At 36.0% G+C, this 20,286-nt stretch overlaps 3 protein-coding genes across 3 annotated transcripts; all 3 read left to right on the top strand.

The window, feature by feature from the left end:
• LOC109846869 lies at positions 14,633-15,207 on the top strand. The gene is made up of 2 exons (XM_020416106.1): positions 14,633-14,672; positions 14,786-15,207. Exons 1-2 carry the CDS (start codon positions 14,633-14,635, stop codon positions 15,205-15,207), a joined length of 462 nt encoding a protein of 153 aa, XP_020271695.1.
• Positions 15,863-16,783, top strand: LOC109846868 (ATP-dependent DNA helicase PIF7-like). Its single transcript, XM_020416105.1, has one exon. It carries the CDS (start codon positions 15,863-15,865, stop codon positions 16,781-16,783), a length of 921 nt encoding a protein of 306 aa, XP_020271694.1.
• On the top strand, positions 18,187-19,965 carry LOC109850238 (dormancy-associated protein homolog 3). Its single transcript, XM_020420202.1, is given in 3 exon segments — positions 18,187-18,382; positions 18,417-18,557; positions 19,456-19,965. Coding segments are annotated over 3 exon segments (372 nt in total). The 5' UTR covers positions 18,187-18,273; the 3' UTR covers positions 19,578-19,965.

Genomic DNA, 20,286 nt, shown 5'->3' with positions numbered 1-20,286 from the left:
TATCCGGCATCCTGATCTCTTCCGGAACTCGCTCCGGTGATTGCTGCCGTTCATCCTCTGGAATTAACTTCTCATAGGACAAGTATTCATTAGCTCCTCGGGCGCGAAACTTTTTAGCGCTCCTCTTCGAAGCATACCATTTGCGGATGTCCTTCAAACAAGAAGTATTCATGTTATAGGCTGAAAGCTGAGAAGCGGCTTGGTACCAGGTACAGAAGCTCAGAGAGGTGCGAGCATTGGGCATCTTGTGAGGAAGTCGGAATTTCGCTCCAGTGCAACCAGCCACTGAGTAAAACCAAGCTCTCGCTCCTTCATACACATTACCTATGAATGCAAGAGTAGGGTTTGGGTTCCCAACATAGAGCTGATCATAGCCAAATTGCCGAGAAAAGCGATAAGGCTGATATGGTTCAATAAAGCATTTCCGCCCTTGTCGAAAAATAAGATAGCCCGGACGAATGTTTATGAGCCACCAAAAAGCGCCCTTGCTAAGCATGGTGAAAGAATTCGGCCCCGGAGAGTCTTGATGAAGTTCTCCATACGCGCCACCCTCGAAGGCGGGAAACTTGACAGCAATCTTGTAATTATAATCCCGTCTCAAAATTTCACGGAATTTAACTTGGTACCAACCAGCCCAGTCAGAAGTTTCTAATTGCTGAACAAGAGGGGTTGAGGTGTCATTTGATTCAGGAGTCGTCATTATTGGAGGGCAGTGCAGCACAAACCAAGATACCAAGTAAATATACGGCATCGGCACCCGAGGGGTTGGGGTTTGAATGACGGTCGTCCCGTCAGAATCCACTTTCTTGACGGCAATGAACTCAGAAGATAGTTCCCGCAAGCCACTTTGTAAACAGCACACCATGGCTGAAAGAAGGTTCAAAGGTCGTCCATAAGCCAGTAGAACAGCAGGGTATAAAACTTCTACTGTAATAGCATCCACTGGCCTTGTGGGGACCACACAACGCTTCAACCAAAGAGTTAGAAAACCAGCAAACAAAGCCATGTCGGAGATTGGAACTTCTGCCTGATAGTGGAAACTTTCAAACGTGGTAAACGCCGGGAAGACATCCTCCTCAACCTCGCAAGTATAATGAGAAGTTGCGTCATTGATACGTTCGGTGATTTCCTCAAGGGTACTGGCCGCTAAGCGAGTCACCTCAGCTTCTTTGTCCCACAGATTGTGGAAAAGATATTCCGCCCATTGTCCTTGTTTCACGCCGCTTGCTCTTTTCCCAGTAATTTGCGCACATATCTGGAAATGGCACATCAATTCCCAGTAAGTGTCGTAGATTTCAGGAGCACCATTTTTCAGGATCTCTAATTCCCTGCTTCCGGGAACAAACTCCTCATAAGGCAATTCTCCAAAAGACAGTCCAGAAATCTCAAACATGGAACAAACTCCTCATAAGGCAATTCCCCAAAAGACAGTCCAGAAATCTCAAACATTTCGTGGAGAGCGAAGCCCAGCTCACCAACTGGAGTGAAAAAGGTGCCGGTGTGAGGGTTGTAGAATTCCAGCATAGCGAAGAGTCCGCTGTAATTCGGAGGAATACCGTATCGAGTGGCTATTATTGGAACTCTCAAATCCGAAATTCTCAAGGGTTCTTTTAGTTCCTCCAAGACGAAATTTATCATCCGGGCCCACCAGTCCGCATCACTGGAGTGAACCCAAGTAGGGGCCCTGAAATCCCGAGCAGGGAACTCTCCTTTGACAGAAATAAATGTTCTGATAAACACCTCCGCTAACTTAGCAGACTCTCCGACAGGGTGCTCTTTTTGGAATAAACCTGGCTTCAAAGCCATGAAATTATTGAAACCAGCGGGATGAGTACCCCGATGAGTGATGTGCCCCGTAGCAACACCGCCTTGGTCTTGAACAAGTTCCCAATTCATCGACCGCGGAATAGAAGCGCACTGATAATAAGAAATTGGCCACATCCGCTCCAAGTTGGGAAGGAAAAGACGACGGTTGTTAACTACCTTCAGCCATTTGTAATTCCCCTCGGACATCCGCTTGGGGTCCATTTTTACAGAATCCCCGAATAGGAAGAACGGCTTCTTTAAAATCTCATGCTCTGCGGTTTCAAATTTGGCATTTGTAACCAAAGACCTGAGAGTCTCAGGAAAGGCTTGAGTGATGAGCTTCGACCATTCTTTGTGGGTGTTCTGAAACACTGGATATTTAAAGGCGAAGCTGAAGATTGTATTCTTCTCCGCACCTCCCGCATGACCGAAGTAGTGGTTGAAAGAAAGAGGCTCTTTGGAGTAGCATACTGCAAATAGAAAAATTAGTCATAAGAAGTCTAACTCAAGAACGCAAGGTTCAGACCTGCGTTCGGGGTCTTGAACGCAGGGTCTCAACCTGCATCCGAAATTCTAAACGCAAGGTTCAGACCTGCGTTCGGGGTCTTGAACGCAGGGTCTCAACCTGCATCCAAAATTCTAAACACAAGGTTCAGACCTGCGTCCAAAATTTTTTAAACGCAGGGTCTGAACCTACGTTGAAATTTCAGGAACGATGGAACTAGCCATACGTTTAATTGGAATACGGATCGCCAATCAAGGGTCGAAAATGAGAGATCTGTCAAATCGACTTCCAATGGGTCAATCTTACCATTGGTTGAAGGAACTAGCGACGAAGGCGTGAGAACTTGATCATCCCCGGAGGCTCTAGCCGAAGAAGCACCCTGAGCTTCGGCGATCTTCGATTTGGAAGCCATTTTCTTCTTCAGGCCCATGGCAACCGTGGCAAGGAAGACGAAGACAAACGAAATATTCGGGAACAGCCTACCACATAAATAACTCCTTCAAAGGGGTAAATATTCCAAGTAATAATCAGACGGCCGAGATCATTTTACCTCAGACGAGCTGATCAAGAAGATTCTTCCGAAGCTGTCTCCCTGACTAAGCTGGAGATGAAAGTCTGTTCATACAAGCTGAAGTCTAAGCCACTGTTGACGAATCAAACAAGAAGGAGGATGTAGACAAAATTTGCCCAAAGCCCCGATATGCTCTACTCAGTCTACAATGGAATACATTTAATCAGCAAAGTTTTGGGATCCAAAGTATTCCGAAAATTCGTCCCAGTCAACCGCGAATTTTTGAAAACTTTGGAGGGGGTTCTGTAGGCTGTCTAAAAATCACAATAGATAGCTGAGTCTCCATCGAACACTGATGATGGAAGTTACAATCTGACGACTTCCAGAAGGCTACAATTCGAAGATTTTCACATGTCAAAGAGGTAAAGCAAAGATTACAAAACGACAGTCTTTAGCAATACTCTGACAGAAAGGATTACAAATCGACGATCTCTTCAAACCAAGACGTGGAAGTCCTCCCCGCGTACCATCATCAAGACACTACACCGATTCAATCACCTCAATCACCTACGCCGCTATAAACACGAATGCAGCTTCTTATGTGAGATGATTGATCTTGATGGCTGCGACAACAACACGACTAATATTATATTAGCAACCATTAGAGGTGCTGATGAGCAGTGTAATGATATTCGACACACTCAGTGGAGATCATGACCTGCAGTTGATATAGCGTTATTGAGATGCCTCAATTGTCACAAATGACCTGAATAAGACCTTCTTTACTGGTCTTTGGTGTCATCCATATATATAGACAGAGAAATCTAAATACTACAACAATCAACAGTTTGAACGCAGCTCCAATCGCTGCCAAGCACAGCTCGAACGTAGCTCCAATCGCTGCCAAGCACAGTTCGAACGCAGCTCCAATCGCTGCCAAGCACAGCTCGAACGCAGCTCCATCGCTGCCAAGCGCAGCTCCATCACTGCCCAACGCAGCTCCAATCGCTGCCAAGCACAGCTCGAACGCAGCTCCAATCGCTGCCAAGCACAGCTCGAACGCAGCTCCAATCGCTGCCAAGCACAGCTCGAACGCAGCTCCAATCGCTGCCAAGCACAGCTCGAACGCAGCTCCAATCGCTGCCAAGCACAGCTCGAACGCAGCTCCAATCGCTGCCAAGCACAGCTCGAACGCAGCTCCAATCGCTGCCAAGCACAGCTCGAACGCAGCTCCATCGCTGCCCAACGCAGCTTATCAATCGCTGCCCAACGCAACTCATCCATCATTGCCCAACGCAGCCCGTCAGTCGCTGCCAAACGCAGCTCAATCACCGCCAGAACGCAGGTCAAGGTTCTGACTCATTCAAACGTGATCGTAACAACTTCGAAGCTGTTCTTCACCCACGATTTGAGGAGTGGCTTTAGTGGGTTGTTACACCCGACTAATGGGGTAACTAAACCCCCATTTAGGCGCGGATTATGGGGGCAGTTACACCCCTAATCCCCCTATAAATAGCAACAAACTCAACAGAGTTAAGGATCGGATTTTGGATAATCAGATCAGGGGCAGATTTTTGTTGAGGGGATCTTTCAGGCGAGGTTAGATTTTAGAGAAGATCTTTCGATCAGATCTTCCAGAATCAGAAAAGGAGGATTGACTCCTTACACAGTCTGGAAAATCAACAGACGGAGGAACTCTAAACCGTCAATATTTGGCTTATTAACCGAATTATTTTCGGTTCAAACAACTCTATCATTAGAGTTTGTTACTTGTTCTGAATCACGAAACTCGTCAAGAGTTATCAACCAGACAATACAGTTGTTCCAGGGAGTCAAGACGGTCGGATCGTCAACGAGAAGCAAACTCGACGCGAACAATCGAGGGAGGCATCTCATCGCTACCAAGAAGAACCCAGAATTAAACAAAGGAGAGAATCCCGATCATTCTCTTCTCTTTTGTAATCGGAAATCCAATTGTAATTGAGAGTTGAGAGAATTGTAATCGTTCTTTTTCTAAACAGTTAGAGAGAATAAAATCAAGTACAGTTCTTTTATTATTTTCTTGTTACAAAATTTTCCCACAAACAATCCACATTGAGGGGGCTGTTTGGTTGGTTCCCTTGAAATAAAGAAAAAAAAATTAACACCAGCTAATGAAAAAGTGACACATAATCTTTTCATTTCGTTTCAATGTGTGAACCAAACAATTTTTTTTAACAATTATAAAAAATACATTTTTTATAATTAATCTAATACTATTATAAAAGTGTATTGGTATGTTAAAACATTTCTTACCAAAGTGCCCTCAAATTTATGCTAAACCATATACATACATAACATAACACATACATAAAACATACAAATTTATGTTAAAACGCATACATACAAAACATAACACATACATAATAAACCATATAGATACATGCATAAACCATAACTATGTATATTTATAGTTAACACTTAATGACGTTTTAATTGATACATGCATAATTATGTTACAATTTATTTATAGATAACGCTTGCTGAATTAATAGTTACCTCAACGTATGTTGCCTCAACGTATGTTACAATTGATGTCATATGTTACAATTTATTTATATTGGCGTTAACACTTGTTGAATTAATATCATCAGTTACAATTGATTTTTTCAACATATGTTGTCTCAACGTTTGTTAACACTTGCTGATATTAATTCAACGTATGTTGCCTCAACTTATGTTACAATTTATTTATATTGGCTGCACGTGAATGCTTAGCTGCACGTGAATTCTTATGTTGCTTGCTAAATTAATATCATCAGTTACAATTGATTTTTTTCCCTCATAACTATGTAGTAAATATTATTTACACTTTTGTCTCTTCTATCTCATATAAATATACTTCATACTCAACTTCCATCTTACCAAATCATATCAAATCCTACCAAAAAATAGAGATGGAAGCAATACTATGTGATTCAAAAAGGTTAGTAAAATCACATTTTTGTAATGTATAAACTCCGAATTATCTCTATAAATTATATATTTTTTCGTGAAGCCTGTCATCTGATCAAGATGGAACTAATGATCAAGCCAACATCGCGATCCAAGCAACACTATGTGATTCAAAAAGGTTAGTGAAATCATGTTTTTTAAGGTATAAACTCCGAATTATCTCTATAAATTATATATTTTTTTCATGAAGCCTGTCATCTGATCAAGATGGAACTAATGATCAAGCCAACATCGCGATCTGAGAGTTAAAATTTTATCAAAAACAATGGAGTATAAATGTTCGTGTCTTACGTAATACTATAGACTCCTTTAAGAATGGAGAAGGGAATAAACAAAAGCTAATTCTAATTGATGAAGAGGTGATACGAATTTCACATTGTTATTATTTCATTTAATTATCATATTACCATGATTACGTAATTTATTCTACATTGTGTATTTTGCTGGGAACACTTATCCAAGCAATTTTATTTAATAAGCTGATAGAAAAGTTCAGCGGTTTATTGATAAAGGGAGAGACGTATACTATAACCAATGGAGAAGTAAAGCCTCCAAATTTGAAATATCCAACAATTAATCCGGAAAAGGAGTTGGCACTCACAACAAAGACAATCATTCGAGAAACAAAAAAATTTGTTTCATTGGAAAAGTTGAAATCAACATTCCTTCCATTTAAAGATGCTTCTGCTTTTGATGATGGAATAATTCCTTTTGGTAAGTTTTTTTTAAATATTATGTGAAAAATAATTCATATTAATAATCACTAAAAATTCTCCATTACAGTTGTTATTGGATTCATAACAACTGTGAAACCAATTTTTACCAATCCCAAATCAAAAAGAAGGGAGGTCATAATTATGAATAAAGAGTAAGAATTTAATATTATTGTTTATTATTATTTACTGATTATTTGTAAGAAAACTAATGTTTTTTTAAAAATTTAGATTTGATCAAATTTCGGTGATACTATGGGGTGATTTAGCGGAGATTGAAATATCGTCTTTGGAGAATTTGAAAGATGCGAAACCCGTTGTTGCATTGCTACGCGTAATTGGTAGATGTTATTTAGGTAAAAAAAATAACGACAAGCATGGTTTTAAAATGATGTGAAAATCTTTTAATTTCAAGTTTGTTTTATTTTTAGGCGAGTTTCAATTATCTACAAAATCATCAACTCTGGTGCTCGTGAATCCTGAAATTCCACAATGTAGAGAAATGATAGACTGGTAAGTTGGAAAAAAAAGTTGGATAAAAATTTCATGATCACTGAATAGATCCATTACCAATAAATAATCAATATGGTGTAGTTGCACGTCCTATGTATGGTTTTTGTTGGCGAGTCCGACATATACAAAAATATTAAATCAAAATTTCTCAAGTTTTTTACTATGTATGGTTTTTGTTGGCGAGTCCGACATATACAAAAATATTAAATCAAAATTTCTCAAGTTTTTTATTATTTTTTTGGCCATTGATATTTTTTTGGCCATTGACATTGATTATTTGGGTCATTTATTTCTTAAAAAATATATAAACGTTAATATAATGTAAATTCTGTCATTAAACTTTTCAAATTAGAAATATAACTACTTGTGGTGTAAGGTTCAACATATCTATAATTAAAAAGGCATATATAAAAAAACATTTATTAAATTAAATTGTTCATTAAATTTAACTCTTACTTCTCATAAAATTTAAGCTTAGAATGTCAAACAGTGAAAGCAGTAAAAGTGTATTGTTGACACCAACAAAAAGGATTACTCAAGCAAATAGGGTCAAGCTGACTGATGTTATCAATACTTCGCCTCAATTGTCTAAGGTATTTTAAATTTAGTAATAATGAAATTTAATTAATTAATCATCTAAGTTTTTATGTTATTTGACTTCTCTTCAGAGTATGTTTTGCTCATTTGTGGCAAAAATTATAACAATAATCAATACGGAAGAACCATTTTTTAGTGCATGTACAAAATGCAAAAAGGTAGTTCATGAGATTAATGGCAGCACAGCAAATTGTACAAACTGTAAAAATGGACATTCGGATTGGACAATCAGGTCGGATAATATACACTTATTATTAGATTATTGTTAATATGTATGTACTCTTTCTTATGTAAAAAATCATTCCAGGTATAATTTGCGACTAGAGGTGAATGATGGAACAGATACAGCATATGTAACTTTATTTGACGAAGTAGAAATTTTGATTGGTTGCACAGCTATTGCATATGTAGAGATGTTTGAGGATGAATCTTCTGAATGTTACCAGAAAATGAAATCATGCTTAGAAAAGGAATATGTTTTCCTTGTGAAGATAAGTGAGAAAGAAGAATCCAATCGAAAAGTAAGATGTATAATTGCGCAGGAGGTTCGAAAAGTAGAAAAAATACACCCTCCTACTGTGGAAACTGAAGAAACTGGCAAAAACAAAGTTATTGACGCCAGAAAACGATTATTTGGACTCAAGAGTGAAATGCTGAAGAAGAAAATGAAAATGGAACCATGTACTTCAAGCAGCTGAGATTTGTATATATATTTTTGTTATAATGTTATTTCATTCTTTAGCTGTAATGTGATCACTCTTTTTGTCATCTTTAATAATTAGTTTTAATTTTATATGGTTAACCGTTCTATTTTAATAATTAACCTTTTAATTCTTAGCTCTTTATTTCTCTTTGAACAATTATTTCATACAAAAGGTACATTCTCGAATAAGGACCGGCTCACACATTAATTATTTTCTTATATATAGATCATTACATCAGATGTCTAATGCGATATAAATATAAAGTTTCGCTGTAGCACGATCAAACATGCTGACTGACTATTAGACCCAATAGAGCTTAAACAAAGATTCGTCAAAAGAAACATATAAATGGACATAGCACATACTCAAATCATAGAACAGATAAATAAAACATGCTATGCACACAAATACGGAAGTTATAAGTCAAGTAATTTCTATTTCTTAATTTATTAAATATGTTTTAAACTTATAGGATTACGATTTGTGTACTAAGGGATGATTCAAGTGAAGGATCAAGTCATTATTTCTCTCCCTATTTATTCCTATTTGGTAAGATTTGGCTAGCAAATAATTATTAAGTAACAATGACTTACCTCATTTATGAATTATTATGAAGTAACGGTAATGACTTACCTCATTTATAAATAATTATGAATTATTAAGAAGTAACAGAATGATACAATTTGCCAAATAATTATGAAGTAACGGACTTACCTCATCCATTTTTTCCATTAATGATAATTCCATTACTTAATAATTATTTGGCAAGTCATTATTACTACATAATTAAGTTATAAGTCAAGTCATTAATGATAATTCCAAAAAATTGATTTGTCACTCTTCCTTTTAGAATTAATGTCATCATGATTAAAGAAAATTTTCAAGAAAGGCAAATAATTTTGCCAATTAAAAGAATGAATGCCAACCATGAGTAAAATTATATTAAAAATACATGCATGCACCGATTTGCAAACACACGGACTTACCTCATCTATTTTTTCCATTAATGATAATTCCATTACTTAATAATTATTTGGCAAGTCATTATTACTACATAATTAAGTTATAAGTCAAGTCTTACCAAATAAGAATAAATAAGGAGAGCAAAACGTTTTTGGATTTGCTAAACCTTTCTACAATTGGCAAATTATTTTTTCATTTATGATATGATAATTCTGTTACTTCATAATTATTTTTTCATATTTATGATAATTAGAAATAAATAGGGGGAGAAAAAACGGTTCAATAATGCTAAATAGAGGCTTAATTATTACTAAATACAACAACTTTTTCCTGATTAGGTCAATCACCAAAATTTCTTACCTAATGAAACACAATTCTTAAATTAAAATTGATTCCAAATCTTTAAATAAATATTTGGCAAAACTATGCAATTTCTTTACAAAACGTTTCTACAATTGGCTAACTATACAAAACGTTTTTTCTCTCCCTATTTATTCCTATTTGGTAAGATTTGGCTAGCAAATAATTATTAAGTAACAATGACTTACCTCATTTATGAATTATTATGAAGTAACGGTAATGACTTACCTCATTTATAAATAATTATGAATTATTATGAAGTAACAGAATGATACAATTTGCCAAATAATTATGAAGTAACTAATGCTAAATATCGACTTAATTATTACTAAATACAACAACTTTATCCTGATTAGGTCAATCACCAAAATTTCTTACCTAATGAAACACATTTCTTAAATTAAAATTGATTCCAAATCTTTAAATAAATATTTGGCAAAACTTTACAATTTCTTTACAAAACGTTTCTACAATTGGCCAAATATACAAACGTTTTTTTCTCTAGCTATTTATTCCTATTTGGTAAGATTTGGCTAGCAAATAATTATTAAGTAACATAACGACTTACCTTGTAACGCCCCGCCCCGGAATCCCGGAGTCGGTACGCTATTAGATCTGATGGACTGGCCTCACAAACCACCACATGTCTTTTCAGCACGTTTTGTCCTCACTCACGTGCTCCTTGGAAAACTTCCCATGAGGTCACTCATCCTAAAATTTCTCCAGGCCAAGCACGCTTAACTTTGGAGTTTCTAAGAATTGGGTTCCCGGTCACTCATCCTAAAATTTCTCCAGGCCAAGCACGCTTAACTTTGGAGTTTCTAAGAATTGGGTTCCCAAGAAGAAGATGCATCTTGGTGGTATGAGTATTCCAATCAAATCTATCAATACTAATCACATCACCCTCTCAAGTGTTGGGGTATTACATACCTCATTTATAAATAATTATGAATTATTATGAAGTAACAGAATAATACAATTTGCCAAATAATTATGAAGTAACGGTGGTATGAGTATTCCAATCAAATCTATCAATACTAATCACATCACCCTCTCAAGTGTTGGGGTATTACATACCTCATTTATAAATAATTATGAATTATTATGAAGTAACAGAATAATACAATTTGCCAAATAATTATGAAGTAACGGACTTAGCTAATCCATTTTTCCATTAATGATAATTCCATTACTTAATAATTATTTGGCAAGTTATTATTACTACATAATTAAGTTATAAGTCAAGTCATTATTACTACAAATTATTTTTTCATTTATGATATGATAATTCCGTTACTTCATAATTATTTTTTCATATTTATGATAATTAGGAATAAATAGGGGGAGAAAAAACGGTTCAATAATGCTAAATATCGGCTTAATTATTACTAAATACAACAACTTTATCCTGATTAGGTCAATCACCAAAATTTCTTACCTAATGAAACACAATTCTTAAATTAAAATTGATTCCAAATATTTAAATAAATATCCATTTTAATTAGATTTATTTTGAATTGTTAACAAATAAGAATAAATAGGGAGAGCACCTCCCATACCCTTAATATCTCTTCTCTCTATTAGAAATTTTTTTTATTAATATATCTTATCCAAAGTTAGTTATGTTATTTTAAGAAGTATATATTTATCGAGAAGTCTAATGCTAAGTATGGGAAGCTAATAATGTTTATTTTTTTAGCTTGAAGAGAACCTGGTAGAGGCACAGGAGCAAGCATTCCACTTTTGTGAAAAGGAGGTATTTGTTTATTGCAATATTTCTATTTTTATTTCGTGAGTTTCTATCTATTTTTGTAGCTATATCCACATCATAATATTTTTGGAATAGGTACACGTGAAATTCATCAAGATTTGGAAAGATATGGAGAAAGAAGAGAAAGACCACACAACTAATATTTGAACCTAAATGGATCAAGGACCAATACAAATAAATTCAGGGCAGAGCAACACTATGTTCATATAGGGCATTGTTTATTGTAATTAAGTAACTACTTCGCTGACTATTCTTTGCATGTGGATCTTTGATCAATTTTCAGTTTAAATTTGTAACTTTTATTGATTTTACGGGTTCTCACAATTCTTAGTGAAAAAATTTAATCCTGTGTTTTTAGTAACATTTTGATTTTATAATTTTTTATTAGCATTCTACTTCTGACTAATCTGATTGAAAATTCTCGCTCATCGCCAGACCAAATTTCCTTCATTATGCATATATATATATATATATATGACTTTTGATGGAGGTTTGAACTATGTTCTTAATATCTAAAATGTTTCCTTCAATTCTAAAATGTAATTTTTAATAAATTTTAATATAAATTTGCAGATGGAGAGACCTCAAGAAAGTGAAAGCAGAATAATTACTTCAAAGATTATTATACCAATCTCACTCAAGAAGAGCGAAATTCTTATATAAATAGATCCATTGAAAATAGGAGTGAATCAAGTCTCAGTGCCTCGAATGATCATCATAGTCCTGCTAAACGACGAGTCAAGTGGTTACTTCGTGCTACGCAATCAGAATATCAATTTCAAGGTATATTCAACACACTAAAATTATATAAAACTCATGGTATACAAAATTAAATACTAATCGCTTAATTTATTTTATAGGAAACAGTATACAAAATTAAATACTAATCGCTTAATTTATTTTATAGGAAACACATTCTATAATCCTTCATGCTCGGAGTTACATCAAATGAAAGTAGTCCCGCACTGTATTCATTGTGGAGCAAAGAAATTTGAACATGAAGTGCCAACATTTTGTTGCGATAATGGACGAATCAAATTGGCTTCAACGCATGTCCATCCAACTCTTTACTCATTGTTTATGTCCAACACTACAAAAGCAATAGAGTTTCGTAAAAATATCTGAAAATACAATAGTCTATTCTCATTCACCTCATTTGGAGCTACTATTGATAAAAGTTTGGCATCATCGACGAACGGTGTTTATACATTTCGAGCACAAGGGCAAATTTACCACCATTTACCAGGTTTGATACCAAACACAGATAGACCTACTTTTTTTCCAATTGTACTTTCATTATTGTGATAATGAGCTTCACAATCGGATGAAAATATTGCAAAATAACATAATTGATGAGGACGTTATGAAAATGGTGATGGAAATCTTGAAAGATAATCCATATGCTATATTCCTTCATTCATTGAGAGATCTTGAATCATTCAAAGATATCTGTGTTTGTATTGCTGCAAATACCAACCTTGATCAACGGGTCTATAATACACCAACATCCAATGAAGTTGCTGCCATATGGATTGAAGGGAATAATTCAAATGTTCCATTTGAAAGGGAGATTGTGATTCATGATCTGGTCAAAGACATTATGTGAAGCATTATTATGGTTGCTATGATCCATTGCAATACCCGCTTTTATTTTCGAAAGGTGAATCCGGATGGCATCAAAATATCAAAAAAATTGATTGCTCCATCTCCAAACAAAACAATAATTCAAGTCAATTTCGATTCTCATCGGTACAAGAATTATTATAACAAGAACAGACAGGTAAATTTCTCATAAATATACTTATTTTAACATTTGTGGTCAATAATATTTCTTCATATATTAAATGTTAATAATTTTTTTCCCATATAGGTGTCACTATGCCAAAACAATCTCATGTTTCATGCAGAGAATATTATAGCTACAAGTTACAAATAAGAGAATCAGAACCATCTGTGTTTTTGCTTGCTGGAAGATTGTTACAACAATTTATAGTAGACATGTATATCAAACTTGAGACAACTAGACTTGATTACTTTCGGAACAAACAATCTAAAATAAGAGCTGAAGTGTATCAAGGAATAGTGGATAGTCTAACCACCGGTGAAACTCGAGGTGATCAAGTTGGGCAAAGGGTTATCTTACCTACATCTTTCATTGGAGGACCAAGAGACATGCGGCGTCGGTATATGGATGCAATGGCTTTGGTTCAGAGGTTTGGTAAACCAGATATTTTTATTACGATGACTTGTAATCCAGATTGGAAAGAAATAAAAGACGAACTTCTAATGGGACAAGTTGCTCAAGACAGACCTGATTTGACATCGCGCGTATTCCGTTCAAAACTTGAAGACCTAAAAGATCAACTCTTCAAAAAGAATGTCTTTGGAAGAGTTGGAGCGCATGTGTACGTGATCGAATTTCAAAAAAGAGGGCTTCCACATGCTCATATCTTGGTTATATTGAAAGAAGATTGCAAAATCTTAACTCCTGACCAGTTCAATAAATATATTTCAATATAAATCCCAGATGTCTCTACTCATCCAAGACTTCATGAAATGGTTGTCAAACATATGATGCATGGTCCCTGTGGAAAACACCGCATGGACAGCCCTTGCATGGTTAATCAAGAATGTAGACATCATTATCCACGACCTTTTTCCTCTAAGACAATAGTTGGTAAAGATTCATATCCAATTTACATGATTTTCCTCTAAGACAATAGTTGGTAAAGATTCATATCCAATTTACATGAGGAGAAATAATGGTAGAAAAGTATGTGTACGTCGAGCAGAGTTGAACAACCAATGGGTTGTTCCTTATAATCCATATCTCCTTACCAGGTATTGAACAACCAATGGGTTGTTCCTTATAATCCATATCTCCTTACCAGGTACAATCTTCATAATAGCTTTAAAGTTTATTATTTATGAGAACATTTCAACCATAATAGCTTTAAAGTTTATTATTTATGAGAACATTTCAACAAAAAATATACTATGTGAGAAAATCTCAAAATATGATATCGTCATATCTTCTTAACAGGTACAATTGCCATATTAATGTTGAAGTTTGCTCAAGTGTAAAAGCGATCAAATATTTGTATAAATATATATATAAAGGGCACGACAAGATCTCTATCTACCTTGCACACAATGAAGAGCAAAATAAGTTTGATGAAATAAAACATTTCCAAGATGGACGGTGGGTGTCAACGCAAGAAGCATTTTGGAGAATGTATGAATTCAAGATGAATGAAACTACTCCTCCAGTCATTAGTCTTCAGTTACATCTTCCAGATAAGCAATCAATTTGTTATTAGCAACATCGAGATCTTCGTGATGTAATAGGTTCAGAAAGATCATCAAAAACTATGCTCACTAAATTCTTTACAAAATGCACAACAACTGAAAATGCAAGGCAATTTCTATACGTCGGATTTCCTGAACACTATGTGTGGAGTAACCAAGCAAAGATTTGGTCTGATCGGAAGCACAAACTTGTCATTGGTCGTATAAACGCTGCAAACCCAAAAGAAGGAGAGAGATATTATTTACGTCTATTGTTAAATCATATGAGGGGCCCTACTTCATGGGAATATCTTTTAACAGTTGATGGTATTGCATATAAGTCCTTCAAGGAAGCTGCACAAAGAAGAGGATTACTAGAAGCTGATGATAGTAGTTCTGATTGTTTAGTTGAGGCCACTACCTTCCAAATGCCTTATGCACTACAAAGATTATTTGCCATTATTTGCCAACCATCAAATTAAAGAAAATTATGGAACAATCATTTTGAAGCGATGGCAGAAGATTTCAAGGGAGGAGTAGATGAATACATGCCACCAACTTGTGTTGCATGGACATTAAAAAGCATTAGTCTATTCCTTGAGAGTATGGGTAAACATATTGCAGATTATGAGTGTTGCATGGACATTAAAAAGCATTAGTCTATTCCTTGAGAGTATGGGTAAACATATTGCAGATTATGATCTACCATTACTGATACATGATGATGTTGCTATTCCTTGAGAGTATGGGTAAACATATTGCAGATTATGATCTACCATTACTGATACATGATGATGTTTACCAATGTCAAACTTTACCAAGAGAAATTATCGATGAAAGGGAGATAGACATTCCATTTGAAGATTTTCATGCTCAATCGAAGTTAAACCCGAGGCAAAAACAAGCCTTCGATATCATATTAGATAGAGTCAACAAAAAAAATCTAGAATATTTTTTGTGGATGGTCCAGGAGGAACAAGTAAAACTTTTCTTTATCGTGCATTACTTGCAAATCTAAGATCAAAAAAGATGATAGCATTAGCAATAGCGACATCAGGAGTGGCTGCAGCAATAATGCCATGAGGGCGAACTGCACATTCGCGATTCAAAATTCCAATTACTGCTAATGAAACTACAATGTGCAATATATCAAAGCAGGATGGAACATCAAAATTGATACGATGGGCATCACTTATAATATGTGATGAAGCACCTATGGCAAAAAGATTTGCGATTGAGACGGTTGACAGAACATTAAGGGATGTAATGGGTGACAAAAGAATTTTTGGTGGAAAAGTAGTCGTGTTTGGAGGTGATTTTCGTCAAGTTCTGCCAGCTGTTCCACGGGGCACTAGAGCAGAAACAGTCAATGCAAGTCTTGTGAAATCATATCTCTGGGAAAAAATAGAGAAATTATCTCTCACTATTAATATGAGAGCAAGAACTAATCAAGTATTTGGAGAGTTCTTATTGCGCGTGGGGAATGGAGAGGAACCCACAATAGATGAGAATTTGATACTTCTTCCACATGAAATGGTAATAGAATATGACAATGATGAAAACTCTGAAAAAAATTTGATTGATGCTATCTTTCCATCATTACAAGCAAATTCATCATCTGCTGAATACATGACACAACGTGCTATTCTTTCAACAAGGAATGAGTATGTTGATGGACTTAATGAAAAATTAATTGCATTATTTCCTGGTGAAGCTAGAACATTCTTTAGCTTTGATGAAGCAGTAGATGACACAAATAATTATTACCAAGAAGAGTTCTTGAACACCTTAATGCCGAATGGACTCCCGCCTCACAAATTGATTCTTAAAAGAAATTGTCTGATCATGCTGTTACGTAATCTTGATCCATCTAATGGAATGTGCAATGGCACACGGATGATCTATAGAGGATATGAATATAATGTTATCCATGCTGAAATCACAATTGGTCAACATTCTGGTCAAAATGTCATATACCATTATCTCCAGCTGAAAATGAGGGTTATCCATTCCAATTTCGTAGAAAACAATTTCCAATCCGACTATGTTTTGCAATGACAATAAACAAAGCGCAGGGACAAACAATACCTTATGTTGGAGTTTATTTGCCACACCATGTATTCTCACATGGTCAATTATATGTTGCATTATCAAGGGGGATATCAATGAGAACAACTAAGGTATTAGTGAAAGTTGACCAAACAAGAAGAACAAAAAAAACATACGCAAAAAATATTGTGTATCCAGAAGTATTATTGCCTCAAAGGTAAATCACCTCATCAAAATCATGACTCATTATTTTTTCATTCTATGATGCACATTTTGTACAAATTAACTTTCAAACAATTATTATCTAACATACTATTCTAATATGCAGCGAAGATGTGTATTAAAGTTGTTAACTATTTACAATGCAACGAACTATCTTTGATCTCAAAGGTAATTTCCCCATTTATGTAACATTTATAGTTAGGTTTGATCCTCCAAAAGTTTATGATGCCTGATCATGCTCGATTCAGTTCTATTTGCAGGTCATGGACTCTAGCTATTATAGATCAAATTGCCTTGCTACAGCCCGATTCCCCATGGCTCTCTACAGTTTGACAAAGATGCATCTTTTGAAGTTGATGAATCCTGCTAAAATTGAGCTCCTTTCTGTCTATTTATATCAAACTTAAAGAAGATATGATTATGCTACATTAAGTGAACATATAATTAAATAATTTCAGTTACTTTATTTATTTATGATCTTTTTGGTCAATATACTGATTTTTTATATGCCAAATTAGTGTTTTTATGATGCTACTTATAACCCTATAACATCTATTTATATCATAAATAATATATATATTATCTATGACATCTTTCATGTATATGTCAAGTAGAAAAAAATAATAAACAATGCAATAAAAACTATAGGACTACATATAAACATGAAAGTATTTACACGTGCAACGCACGTGCACCATACTAGCTTCCTTAAATTTGTGTCCAACCAAAGAGCTCCTTAGCGATAAACACCACCCCTTATCATACACCCACTTGCATGCTCCTTCTCATCCGGTCCCATACATTAATCTCTGGGGCCCACCACCTACATCTACAGCCTACAGCCCAAGTCCACAATTAGGAATCAGTCAAGATCATGATTAACTTCGATTAAACTCCCCACCCTTTAATCCCCATCCGTGGCCAATCTCGATATTACCGAACTTGACGGAGGGCAATCTCGAGACTCGCTCCTCCTCCCTCTACCCGCAATTCAGCCCTCATATCACGTGACTCCCACTCCATCCAACGTACCCGAAACCACCACGTGTACATGTCCATAAGGCGACATCTCCCTTTCTCCCCCTAACCTTATCCCCTCGACACGTCATCCCACTCAGATCTAAATCCGACGGCCCAAAGCGATCCGAAATTTTTTGATGCCTTCCATCTCTCCTATAAATATCTCCCACTCCCCGGCGCTCTTCTTCTCTTTCCGCTGCGAGCTCCGATACTTTTTGAGAACTTCGGTGGCAGTTTCGGTAAATAAGTCGAAATCGATGGGCCTCCTCGACAAGCTCTGGGACGACACCGTCGCCGGCCCAAGGCCCGATAGCGGGCTGAGCAAGCTGAGGAAGCACTCCACCTTCGCTTTTCGATCGAGCAAAGGTAATCGGTTTGGTCAGTTTGATGAATTAATCAGTTAAAAATGATTCGATGGATTTGGTTAACTGATTGATGATTGGTGGTGGGGCCCAGAGGAGGCGGAGGCTGACGTGGCGCCGGCGGCGACGAACGCCGGTGTCTCCGGCGGGATCCACCCCTCCGGTATCTCCGTTCGCCGGTGAGGTTCATTTGGGGATTTTTTGAGGACCTTGGGGGTATTTTTGGAATTTTTGTAGACTGGATGCTTGATTGAACGTTTTGGTATCTGGTCGTTAATAGAAGGATCCAGAATCAGGAAACTTTATTCGCGCCTTCAATGTGGGAAAGGGACGGTAAAATGTTCCGCAAGAACATCTAGGCTACTATAAGATAGCAACTAAGATTACAGACCTTAAACATTACAACTGCATTAAAACAGAATATTAATTCAGGAAATAAGGCTGTAGAAAGTGGGCGTAACTTTTTACTTGCCCCCTCTTACAAACTCTTCAATAATAAAAAAAATAAAAAAAACAGAAATAAGAAGTTTTCGATAAAAAAAAAAAAAAAACCTCTCTAATTACTCTAATCTAGAGATCTAAAGATGTGGATCGATATATAATCTTGAAGTTTGAGGTTTTGAGTAAAATTCTTCTGTGATAAATGGCCTGTTTATATCTAGCAATTTTACTGATTGTTGGATTAATATAGTAACATGGTCTTAAAAATTCTTTTAAACCAATTAATTAATATCAGGTTTAGTGAGAGTGATGAGTAAGTTCGTTGTTATCTGCATGATGATCCCATATGAATGCATGTGAGTCTGTGATAACAGACAATTCTTCTTATCTTGGATAGGTAGCAACAAATGTGCACATGTGTCAACATTTGAATGTGTGTATGGATTCCGAAATCTAATGATTCGAGAGCTTACACTCATTGGATCATGCACGTTTAATACCAATTGACTTGCGTGCACTTAGATACTTTTCCAAATAGTAATAGCATGTTGGAAGCCAATGATGTTATAGTTTATGTTAATTATTGGTTAATATATTTACGTGAGAAGTATCGTTTTAATGTATGATGATCATCAGGTGGATCAGGGGGGAAGGAGTGGAACAGGTTTAGGAGAAAATCGTCGTCAGACTACGAGAGGCCAGCGGCCGGAATGGTTGGAGTGGGACCCACAAGTACTCCTCCTCCTCATGAGGTGTGAGCTCTGCTGATCCCTGAGCTCTCAACTCTTTTTTGCTTGAAGGAAACCGACACCAAAACAGCTTAATTAACAAATGGCCGGAGAGTGAGAGTGCGCGCGAGAGAGTGTTTCTTTGTGTATGTTGGATATGTTTGTAATTAATGTATGGTTGGGGGGGTGTTGTGTGTATGTTTTGTGTACAAGTAAATTTGTGTGATGGGTGTTTGTTAGCCATGAGTGTCTTTTGGGGAGGTGGTAGTGATCAGAGTGATGTAGGTTTTCTAGTGTATTAGGTAGGATTCTATGTATGCGTGTGCGTGTGCGTGTTCTTGTTGCTATGTACTTATGCAAGTTAGTTGGGAGTTGGTGGGCGTTTTTTGTATCAAATGGGAGGTTGATTTGCTACTTCTGAGTTTCTTGCACTCAAAAACTGTCCTGAATTAATGTAGGGTACGTAATTTGTGTATCAACCCCATCATCAAACTTTTAGCATCACTTATATATCTTCCCTCAAGTATTTTATTAGCGCCTAATGCTCGTGAATAACCCCTTCCTTCCGTGCGCAAAATGAAAGGCGTTAGGGGCTAATAAAATAGTTTTGGGTTGTGATGACTTACATGTGCTAACGAAGATATAGATGAGTACGTGAGGTTATTTTTAAATTACTTTTTCTTTTAATACGAGTATGCATACTGGTCATGGATTTTATGTAGTATATATAAAACTATAC

Source organism: Asparagus officinalis, chromosome 7 (genome assembly GCF_001876935.1).
Source record: "Asparagus officinalis chromosome 7, Aspof.V1, whole genome shotgun sequence".
Taxonomy (NCBI): Eukaryota; Viridiplantae; Streptophyta; class Magnoliopsida; order Asparagales; family Asparagaceae; genus Asparagus; species Asparagus officinalis.
This window is presented reverse-complemented; position numbering and strand designations above follow the sequence as displayed.